General features: G+C 32.8%; 1 protein-coding gene across 1 annotated transcript; it reads left to right on the top strand.

Moving 5' to 3' along the window:
- Positions 1-10,314: 10,314 nt before the first annotated feature.
- On the top strand, positions 10,315-11,158 carry LOC130590864 (COBRA-like protein 9). Its single transcript, XM_057393449.1, has one exon. The coding sequence runs from the start codon at positions 10,497-10,499 to the stop codon at positions 11,151-11,153; it is 657 nt and encodes a 218-aa protein (XP_057249432.1). The 5' UTR covers positions 10,315-10,496; the 3' UTR covers positions 11,154-11,158.
- Positions 11,159-12,397: the final 1,239 nt, after the last annotated feature.

A 12,397-nucleotide genomic window follows, 5' to 3' on the forward strand; every position in this document is an offset into this window, starting at 1 on the left:
ACCTTGTTTTCTTTCAGTTGTACTTTCTTTTCTTTCAGTTAGACTTTCTTTTTTTTCAGTTAGACTTTCTTTTCTTTCAGTTAGACTTTGTTTTCTTTTCAGTTGGACTTTATTTTCTATCAGTTGGACTTTCTTTTCTTTCAGTTAGACTTTCTTTTGTTTCAGTTAGACTTTCTTTTCTTTCAGTTGGACTTTCTTTTCTTTCAGTTGGACCAACTGAAAAGAAATTGGGCCAACTGAAAGAAATAATGGACTAACTGAAACAAAATGAAGCTACCTGAAGAAAAATGTAGACTACCTGAAAAAGAATAAAGACCAACTGAAACCCAAGTAAGTCTAATGAAGCACAAAAACCCACTGAAAAACAAAAAAGACTAACTGAAACAAAATGAAGACTACCTGAAAAAAAATTGGAACCACCTGAAAAAAAAATGAAGACTACCTGAAAAAAATTGGAACCACCTGAAAGTCGTCCGACCATAATACGTTCTCTTACATTATTATGTAGCTCAGATTATAATCCCTGTCAAGCATATTCTATGAAAATATGCAAGAAAGCATAGGCAGCATATTGAGGATAAAGATAGGTAATGAGCTAGACACATGAATAGACAGCTCACCAACATATATAAACACACAACGCCAACTTGGTAATCTAATTTAGGTTGGATCACCATTCTCCATTCTCCAACAGTCCAATTATTTTGTACTGCGATATCCAGGAACGGCCATGTTGTTAAGGACTCGAATCTTCATCCTGACAATATGGTGGGGCATTGACTTGTGATGACAATGTGTCTTTAAACCTATAGTTTTATAGGCTATTGACTGTATTGAGCCGTATACTCAATCTTTAAGCGAGTATGTCCTACGCATAAATAATCTAACAGGGATTGATTTTCGTACCACTTATCTTTCTTCTTAAAATAAAAAATTACACACTTCTAATTCTACTACAGTACTAAACTACAAGAGGTCAAGAAAGCTGGAAGCAATTTCGCGAAGGAAATGATAAGAAGGAAAGAAAGAGAAAAGAGAGAAGGTAGGCCATCCTTGTTCACGTGGTGGACGGAATCAAGGACAAAAGTTTACCAAAGTTGAACCAAAATATAAAGCTTTTTCCTTTTGGGCCCCACTTTTTCCTTGTAGTGGGTTGAATTATGTTAAAACAAGCTACGAAACTCTCGTTTGTTTACATTTTCATGTCTTTGTGAAACCCCCTCATACAATTTCTAGATATAGTTTCAATTCAGCTCTTTTACATTTTACCTACCACTTAATGGCTAGTAACATAATATGTAATGAAAGCTATTTAATGTAGAATAAGTACATTGACAAACGTGCAAAGTCAAAATAGGAAAGATAAAAAAATACAAAAGTATATATCGTTTTCACAAGTCTAACTGACAACGTATAAAATTTGCACAAAAAAAAAACGTATAAAATAACATGGAATAAGACTTTGCCCTTATTGAAAAAAGTGTAACTAGTATTCCCTTAATTAGCCAAATAAAAATTGATTATTGTAATAGGGAAGATGGAAAATCTCAATCACGAACAAAGAACAACGAATTGGAAATAGAATGTAGCATGCTTTTCAGTTATCACTTTACTCTATAATTGATTTCAGTATCACATATCGGAGTCTACAATTATTATCATAGTACGATAACAATATAGTAAGAGAGTAAGAGTGATATCTTTGTCATATGAGAGAATCATTGCTAATTAATTTGTTAGTGACAGGAATTTCATAGGTGATAAAACGTCATACTCATGGAGCCAAATCTCTATCAAAAATATCGTTACATAGAAAATACTTTTTTTTTCAAACTTAATGGCTTGGTTTATCCTACGTTAAAATTGAGCTGACCAAATATTATTGCATAAGTCACAACAATCAACTGTACACTTTTTCCATTTAATTAACCTTTGTCTACCTGTGAAACGACTACATACAGCTTGTGATGCATTCGAATATTGTCTATATGTACACATTTAAACTCGAACTGATTGTTTGTTTGGTTTAGGTTTAATTATATTAGCATTAGATTGTACTTTTTTTAAAATTATTATTTGTCGTTTTAAAAAAAAAAAAAACTCGAATTGATGCACGTAAACGTAATACATGATTAGTCTTAGAGCTCAACATGAGCCAGGCCGAGTTGGACACAATTTCTTCCTAGCCTACAGGCTACAGCAGCCCCATTATTATCATGTGTACTGCTCGTGCCCAACTACTTTGATATTCCTAACGTAAAGTTAAACTAGCAATTAGCATTATACTAAACAATCTTTGTACAATGATTAAGCTTAATAGAGTTTAGGCGCATGAATTGAATGTGACTAGCACTTGCTTTTTAATAGCTTTTCAAGCTTGATTAAAGTTCAAAGCATTTCTTAGCTTCTTCCTTTTCCCTTTTTCATCATATTCATATATAAAGTCTCCATCCATAAAATATTTGTTATGTACACTACATATACAAGACTACAATTCTATACTGTTATACACACAAAAATAATAATTACTACAAAAGTACAAGAGCTTTTATTTGTTACAGTAATTGACAATATATACATAAAAAAGAAATGAGTGGCTAAGGATATATCATATATGTAATGTTACCACCATTTGCCAAAAGAGAAAAAGCTAACATAGTTAATGGGATCTCCATTGGGAGGTGACAATTGACATTCATGCAAAAGACCCCACTTCTGTTTTGGCAATAGACAATAGTAATACTACTACTAAATTAACCAATTAATTACAACTAGCTACAAAGTCGATCTGTTTTATGGCCAAAAACCCCATTAAATTACTTAATTTTCCACTCGTTAAAACTATATATGTTTCCTTATAAGATAATTTACGTTTTTACTTCTTATATTTTATTGTTGGAGGTTCAATTTCTATCATTTTACCATATGCTAGTTTTTTCACTAACATGTAAAAAAAATGGGAAAAGCTAAATGCAGCCCTAAGGGCTGCATATAAGAAGCTAAATATGGAAAAAAAACGAGCATTAATTGATCATTTATTACATAAATTAATGCAAACTTTTGTCATAAATTGACAACTAATTTCCATTTTAAGCAATGTATTTATGTCTTATATGCAGCCCTAAGGGTTGCATATAGCATAACCCAAAAAAATTGTTACTTTCTTCTTAAACTGAAATTATACTGATTATTAATGATCAAATTAAAGACGCCATCACAGATATTCTAAGAAAGAATGAAAAATTGACACCAATTAAAAACAACAAAAAGTAAAAGATGAGAGAGACCATGTTTAATTATTCTCTTAGATTCCAACTACTATGTAATACACATCAATGTCACCAAAAAAAAGAGGAGAAATAAATATTAATTAATCGAAGAGTTATACAGCTTTCAAAGATTTTCTTTGATAATGGAAATAACTACTAAAACCAAAAGTCAATTATCACTATATTAAATTATGCAATATGGATGGTAATTAATTAAATATTAATCGTACATAAAATTACACTGGTACAGACCATGTGAATGAGTGAGAGAAAAGAGGAAAACAAAAAAAAAAAGATAGAGAAAAAATATCACCACCCTTTTTCTTTTCTTCTTTTACCAGTGTAGCCTCCAGAAAGTTAGCTCTTTTCACCGTAGATCTCCACAATCAAGGGTATTCTCGTCATTTCATATCATCTGATTTGTAAAACTTTGCAGTTATTATTTTCTTTTTCCCTTTTTTCTTATAATAATGTTTCTATTTATAGGAAGAAGAAGAATAGTAAGGGAAACAAAATTGAAGAAAATATAGAATTTCGACCAAGGGTAGAACCGTAATTTCCAGGAGGTGGGGTATGATAATAAAAAGGAAAATACGGGACAATTGGATTCGGAGGAGGTGGTGCGGGCCCATAATGATACGGCGGCGCATAATAGTATCCGCCACCACCTCCGCCACCGCCGCCGCCGGTGGACGGTGGAGGATAGACATACGAAGGTTGGGAAGGCGGAGGCGGAGAAGAGTAGTAGTAACTCCCGCTGCCACCGCCGCCGCCGGTGGAAGGTGGCGCAGGCGGAGGAGGACAACCGACGGTGGTGGCGGGAGGTGGTTGTGACGGCGGAGGTGGTGACGGAGGCGGCGGAGAGTAGGTGGGTGGGTTGCACGGCTGGCACGTGTCGCACATTGTGCAGGCGACTTCGTAGTTTTTGGCTAGGCGGAAGTTGGCAGAGGTGAGAGCGAGGAGGTTGAGGAGGAGGAGGGAGAGGAGAGGGAGTGTTTGACGGTGGATTTCCATCGGTGGAGATTGAGGAGAGAGAGAGAGAGAGTGGAGTAGTTTTATTGAGTGAGTATGTGGGAGTGAAGTGAAGTGAAGGAAGGAAAGAAGGAAGGTGAAATGAAAAGTGCAGTGGGGATATATAAAAGGATTGGTGTATGAGTGTGAAAAAGAGAGTCAAAAGACACCGACATGTTTTTCATTTTTATTGACTTTAGGAGATTTATTTTTACCAAAAGAGGTAGAATGAGAGATGATGAACTGTTACTACTTTCTTCCTGTGTTTTCGGTTTCATTATTGATCATGTTCTTTCGACTTTGCAAGGGATCAAATTACTTAAGCTACATAAAGAATATGTTGTTTTTAGCTAGTGTGGGAAACAATACTCGATGGGAAACAATACTCGATAATTATTGGTTCGAGGTTTAGCTTGGCATATGTTATACTTCTAATCCATTCATAAAAAATGATTATATTAAATAAATTGACACTATTTATCAACTAAATTTAACTCTATTTTCACACTTTTATATAAAGTTTAACATGGTCAACTGATATCTTGTTAGATTTATCTCGAATTTTCTTTTTTTATTTATTGCTATATAGAATCTTATTAACTTAAGATATCAGCCTTCAGAAAAAATTATGATATCAATATAGTACATTTAGTAATGATTAATGACTAAGAGCCTGTTCTTTTCGGCATAAAACAACTGAACTGAACTGAATTGAACCGAATTGAACTGAACTGAACTGAAAATAAGCTGGGGAGAACATGCCCTAAGGGCCTATTTGACACAAGCTTTTGAATTAGCTTTTGGTGTTTTAACTGAGTCACAATACTAAGTAAGAAAAACAATAGTGTTTGGTTAGGTAGTGGTATAAGTAGTTTTTAGTGTTATAAGTAGTGTTTCTCAAAAGTTACAATTTGTAGGTTTGGGGGGTAGCGTTTAGTGGTGTATGAATTATATACTTCCCCCGTTCTGTTTTAAATGGAATATTTTTTTTCACAAAACCCAACGCACTTTTTCAATCATTATTATTTTCAATTGTGCATACGTGAAAAATATATAAAAAGTTATAATTTAATAGTATGCATCAAAACGAATCTAACAAATCTCATTTGACGATGTTTTCTTTTATATAATAGCGATAAATTGAAGTCAAATTTGATCAATGAATAGTGTCATTTCACCCAATATTTCATTTAAAACAAAACGAAGGAAGTTTTAAAGTTTCGTTTGAGTTTCAACTAGTTATTTGTAAACAAATACTTGATTGTCGAACTCCGAAGGTGGCAAGACCCTTGCGGAGTTTCCCAACTCCTTTCATCAAACATCAATATCTTATATATGCAGCTACTTTGGATATCTAATAGCTACACACCAATCACTAACAACTAATAGCACAACTAACATCAACTCATATAGCTAAAAGTTACTAGCACAACTATCGTTGCTGAACAAGTCCTAAGTTAAAGAAAAATAAGATTACAAATTACTTTTACCAATGGTATATAGTAGACTAAACTAGACAAGCAAAGTATTGCATGTAAGAAAACATAGAGAATCATGTCAAAATAAACTAGGCAAAAAAAAATCTTTTGATCACAAATCATCTAAAATGTTAGGTTTAGTTCAAAATTACATTTGAAAGAGCCGCCTATACTTCTATTAAGTATTAACTAGTAGTCTATTAATACTATCAACCTTACCTTAATTTAGAAAGAGAAAAAAGAAAAGAAAAGAAGAAGAGATACTCTTTTAGGATTTTATGTTAATTTTTTTCATGAAGAAAACAATCCCTTAGAGTTTAGACAAAAAGTAAGGACCATGGAGGCATGGATGGAGTTGGTTTTGATAGAGTATAAATCTATTCCTGGGGCCTCAACCATCAGCTTAAGCTTTTGGTTGAGTTGGTCCTTTGACAGGTTTCTTCCAGAAATGTGAAGCTACATGGTAGAAAGTGATTAGTTAGTTTGTGTTGACATTGAAGATAAACAGAAATGACAAAATGAAACGTCAAGAAAAACAAAAATAATAACGTGGAAATTTACAAAAAATAAATAAAAAAAGCGAAAAGAACGTGGTGAGTTCATGAGCTGGTAAGAACTAATAAGAAGTCTCTACTTTGTACATTGTACTGTGAATCTTAGCCGTCCACCTTCTACCATAATTAGTGTGTTTTTTTTCTAGTAGTACTATTTTCTGACTGATTTATCTTAGAATTTTCTGACTACCACGGTCCACGTGTATCACGTAATTCCGTAAAAAAAAAAAATTAATTTTTGAGAAACTCTTTACAGAATTAAGTAAATTAACTATATATCTTAGTAACATGTAGGGAAAGGAAGAGGACAACAATAAAGAAATCGTTGCTTAATTAAAAGATCACCTTTAATTTTATATTTGTTCGAGGCTAAATCCTCATCCCAACAATTTATCATCTGTATTTTTCACATTATTATTTGTTTTTCCTCGCCTTTTTTATAACTTTTTTAGTTCAAATGTACGAATGATTTTCTTAGACAAATATTTTGTGTTGCATTACTACCATTTATGTAGCTTCGAAAGTTCGAACAACGCTATTCTTTCTCCACATTATCACAAATTTGCTACCCTTTCTTAAATGAAATTAAATCGCTATGTAAAATAATAATTCCTAAATATTCCATCATATCCTTATACTTGAAAAAAAACATTGCATGTACACAAGTTACAATAATTTAATAAGATTGAATGATGATTTAAAATGAACATACAACTATGAACTAGCATCCCTAGCTTAGCTGCTTACATAGTTACATGTGCTCAAGTTTAATTTTATAATATTCGATCTAATTTTATTAAATATATGGTAATTTTTGTACGAATTTCATCCAATAACAAAATGTTCTTTTTGATGACTTAATTAGGCTATGTTATTTTCAACTTATTTAAAACTATAATGCTTATTTCAGATTTGATCAGATCAGAAAAGTACAATTCAGATCAAAAAATATCAGAATTTTTTTGATCAGATCAGATTAGAAAACATTAGGCCTTATCCTTAATTCCTTTTCTAATTATTATAATAATTATCATTATTATTTTAATAATAATAATAATTATTATTATTATTATTATTAGGTAAGAAATGACATGATACGACAATACAACCAGAACTCAACACAAAATGATGGATTCGGGTCAAAGTTTGTGACACATTTTAAGTAAATGGGTCAACAGACATGATTCCTTTATTAGATATGTGCTGGAGTGGTAAATTTTAATGATATTGACGCAGTCGGAATTAATGGAGAAAAGCAAGCACTAATCTCGAATCAAGAACACACAGATTTACATGCGATAAATCTGTAAAACTCCGGAATCCACCAGAAAAGAGTATAAACTCTGTGATATTATTAAAAAGTCAAAAACTGCCTCCAAACATTGACCTAATGATGTTCTGCTTCCGAAAAGGTATCACAATAAGCAATCGGACTTCGTCGGCGCGCAAATCATTTCAGGCTTTTCGTTGCGCTTGTTTATCGAACTTATCTGCCAACCGTCCTACGTCAGTTATTGACAAAAAGTTTGCAATTGCTTAATAATAATAATAATAATAATAATAATTTATTCAACATTAATAATAATAAGAATAATCAAATAGAAAAGTTCAATCAGACCAAATTAGAAAAGTTTAAATCTGATCAAATTAAAAAAGTTTAGATCAAATCAAATCATATCATATAAAAAAAATTGAGATGAGATTTGAGAAAAATAACATAGCCTAAAACAGTATACGATGTATAGGACTTCAAATTGCAATTTGCAAACGTGAAGGAGCCCCATTCATTGATCACCAGTCACCACGCACTACACACTAGACTACAACACTCGGACAGGCTAATGTGAACATGTTCATAGTGGCACAAGATGAACAAGTGGACAATGCACTAAATAGCTAGACTCAAGGCTGGACCATATCTAACCTTCTAGGGAAGCTATAAACACTATTTGTACATAACGATGATAAATTAGTAGTTTCTCAATAAGTTACATTTTACTGTAAACTATAATCGTCCATTAAGATAATGTTGCAAAACTATTCATTGGTTCTATATGAAAAACTGAGAAAAAGATATGGTCGAATATAGAATTGATTTCAGGCAAAAGTAAAAGGCAAAAACCGTTACATGTAGATTTAAGATTTAACAGAATCCTTGCGCACATCCTCCGCGGATTACGATCGCCGACCACCTACCCCTCTCCAGCCTGGTTCACTGTTGCGTATGAAAATAAAATAAATGTTACTAGCTCCAAACACACACTGTAAATTGTAATCTTTGAAATAATCAATCAACCTAGCTTAATTATATCACTAATTCACCATATACCAAGGATATCTTGGCCTAGTGGTTAAGATTGAGGTGTTGTGAACAATAGGTCATAGGTTCGAATCCCCCTCCCCTTATTTGTACTTTGTATCGCCTTCGTGACTCATATGAATCAAAAAAAAAAAAAAAATATTCACCATGTCATATGTTTTGAGTTTTGACATAATTAATGGCCATAATTCAATCTCTTTTTTTGTCATCTAGATAAAACTATTAATAATTCCACCACAACATCCAAAATAAAACAGACAGATTTTACAATATGTAAATCGTAATGACGGAGTTCCACACGTTTCATAAGACATTGTGTACAAATCACAATTCACAAGTTACAAACTGGTGAACCTAAAGACTTTATTTACTATTTATACTTTACTTCAACAGTAATTACAGAGTGTTTTCATCATATATTTTACCATTTTTTAAGTTGAACATAAGATTAATCTTTCAAATTTCTAGAAGGCTACTCAACTTTTGTAGGTAGGTTTCTTTACCACTTTTCTTAATTTCGGTGTAATTTACTAACAATTTTTTGCTAGGCTATGAGAAGTTACTATCATATGGAATTATACTCTTATACACGAATCAACTTGATCCAACTAGATAGACAGAGTTGTTGAAAAAGGTTAAGACTTCAAGCATAATAGTATGTTAAGGCTAACTTTTGATCGCTATAGTAAACTTATAGTAATATATTTGAGGGGGTAATTTTCAAATTTTGATAACGTATTGTTAATTTGTTAAGAGTTTCAAGCAATATTTCTAAATGGGTAAGTTAAGGTATAAATATATCTAACACATAATTTGAATGTAAGAATTTGTCCAAGTATTTATCGTTGATTGATGTTCGATAATATTATCCTATGAGCATGTGGAAAATCATCTTAGAATCATGTGGGTTTGGTTTTGGTTCAAAATCAAATGGCAAGTCTTGTTTTGTTTTATGTGCCAGAACAAACAAAAAAAAGTTGTTACGTACGTATCTTTTTCTTTTTTTTCATTTTATCTGACTTTTAAGCATAATGGGTACCTTTAAAAAAAAAGTATAAATGGGCTTTATGTTCGGGTTGTATAATTAGTTGATTATATTATTTTATGGGCCTTATGGTTCCAATTTGTGTTTTAGTTAGTTAGTTGGGCTTATCTGGTTCACGAACTACGCAAATGTTAGTACCTTTAGTCCAGTTCTCTAAACTTGTTTTTCCTACTTCTAGGTACAGACCACTTAAAAAGGGTGGACGATTCATCATTGAACTTGTCCGTTTAATTTTAACATTTATGCTTTACCATTAATATTTGGCTCGAGTTTAACTCACCATGTATAACAATGTAAAAAGAATATCTAAATTTCCCGTTAAAAAAATATTAATTTTATGGAAGATTTTTATTTCCTTCCACAATACTTATCTTATAAATGATTTAGGCGAATAAATGTTTAAATTCTTTTTGAACCATATGAGCCACGAAAATATTACAAAGTATAAAGAAGAGAATGGAGAATTCCAACCTGTGACTTATCGTTCACAACACCTCAATCTTCACCACTAGCTACGTCAATAAATCCTTGTAAAAAAAAAAAATTTAATTAAAGAGTGACATGCATATCTTTGATTACTGTTTTAGTATATTGCAATAGATCGCGAGAAAATGATAATAATAATAATATTGAGAGTTGAGACCCAAGACGTGATAGGCACGTCGTTGAAGCCGGCATGTACACCTATGCGTAATGCAGGTTCCAGAGACGAGCTGAGCTTGTTCATCTCCACTACCTTTTCAACGTGCATATTATCTCTTCAATTTTTATTTCAACTAACTCGATCTTGTTTCTATCTTTTTCATCAATCTAGCTACCATGGCAATCTATGGCAATTTTCTCCTCTCCTTGATAATAATCTCTCAACTCTATCTCACCTCAACTCAACTCACCCCAAGCATCCTAGACAATAACAGCCCTTCTTCAGACATCTCCCTAGTACCTGCACCAGCACCAGCACCTGCACCTTCCTCTAACATCTGCAATGGTATATGGCTCTCGTATCGTTGGCGGTCCGGCAAGAAACTCCACCCTCTTAAGGTTCTCCCTAAACAGCCTTATAGCTTTAAATCAGACCTTACTATCCTTAACAATGATTACGTAGAGCTCAAGTCATGGCAAGTTTATGTAGGGTTTCAAAATGAAGAACTTGTTGTTTCTGCTACCAATGTTCTTATCACAAATGGTTCAACTCTCCCTGCCCTCGTTGGTGAAGGAACTGTGTTTTCAGGGTTCCCGGTTGAGGATCTTAAGACTGGGATTCAGACTGCTGGAGATTTAGAACAGATGAAGGTTAAGATTGAGTTTGAAGGCACACAGTTTGGTGTTGCTCCTCCTGATGTTCCTTTGCCTCATAATATTAGTCTTGTTAATGATGGTTATATTTGCCCTGAGCCTTTTCAAGTTGGTATGTTTCTTATATCCTCTCTCTCTCTCTTTTGTTTTTGCAAGTCTATTTTATTGGGTTGTGAATAAAGTATGTATAAACAATAAACTGTTTAATTTGTTACCGAACATATATAAGAGGGGAAATGTGATGAAGATCTATAAAGCAGAAATATATAAATGTCTTCCATATCTCTTGTTTGCTAACAAATAATATGCTATTGACAAAATTCACCTCAAACACTCTGAACTGTAGCGCAGGTACCCAACATCACCAACTACGATTTATAGCCAGAACAATATCAAGTATGGACCTAGATGCAATCCGTACCATAAATGAAACTGGAGACCAAAATTCTCACCTCAAAATAACTCTGATAATAAAATAAATAAGGTATGAGACCTAGGAGATCGAGAAAATGGAAGAAAATAATAAAACATTAATATTCTCCCGTTGGTCAAAGAGAATCCTGGTCTCTGATCTTAGTTATGGTATGGAATACACCCAAGTCTGTACTTGGTGGTGTTGTGACTATAAGTCGTAGTTGATGGTGTTGGGTGTACCTGTGCGATAGTTTAGAGTGTTTCGGCCAATTTTGTCTATATTATTTAATCTTTTTCTTATGAAAAATACGAGACTATCACTATTTCTAGAGGATTTGGGTAAATTTTCAAGGATCAAAAGAGGGGTGATCTTGATTCTTGAGAGTACTACTATTAGGCTACCAAATAAGTCGGATTTTGATGATTAGATAAGATGAAAATTGTTGATCCCGTGTTTAATTTGATGGTTTATAACCACGAGATTACATGATTAATGAGTACATCATATATTCAGACATATATGATTTTGATTTTAATTGTCAACAGTACGTGCGAAAAAGGCAAATCAGAAAAATATTCTACCCTTTCGTTTACTTAATTTCCTACCTGATGCAACAGTTACTTATAATCAATCAAATAATTCTAGAATCCATTTCATGTTTAAATCGATTCACGACATTCACCCGAATCCCCCAATTTTATCGAAAGTTGTGAGAAGGTTATATTGCCACGTAGTATAACCTTTTCCATAAAAATCTATCTATAAAAAGCCTTAATTACTAAGCAAGCAATGGAATGGATCATTTGTACGTCCTTAACAAAGGATAAAAAAGTTATTACCGTTGCTAACTTTATTAACTTAGTAACTTACTAGTCGCCATAATGCCATATAGGACATATAAACATGCTTTTGAGACATTCGAACATTTGAGGACTTTCTTCCACTCAAACAAAATTGTAACCAACAGTGTCATATTCTGGCAGCAAAGCGTTGCAAACAAATAGAAAAT

This window comes from Beta vulgaris, chromosome 3 (assembly GCF_026745355.1).
Source record: "Beta vulgaris subsp. vulgaris cultivar EL10 chromosome 3, EL10.2, whole genome shotgun sequence".
In the NCBI taxonomy this organism is placed as follows: Eukaryota; Viridiplantae; Streptophyta; class Magnoliopsida; order Caryophyllales; family Amaranthaceae; genus Beta; species Beta vulgaris.

Coding starts and splice junctions, on each gene's coding strand:
- LOC130590864 (XM_057393449.1), top strand. CDS start 10,497: ATGGCAATCTATGGCAATTTTCTCCTCTCCTTGATAATAATCTCTCAA.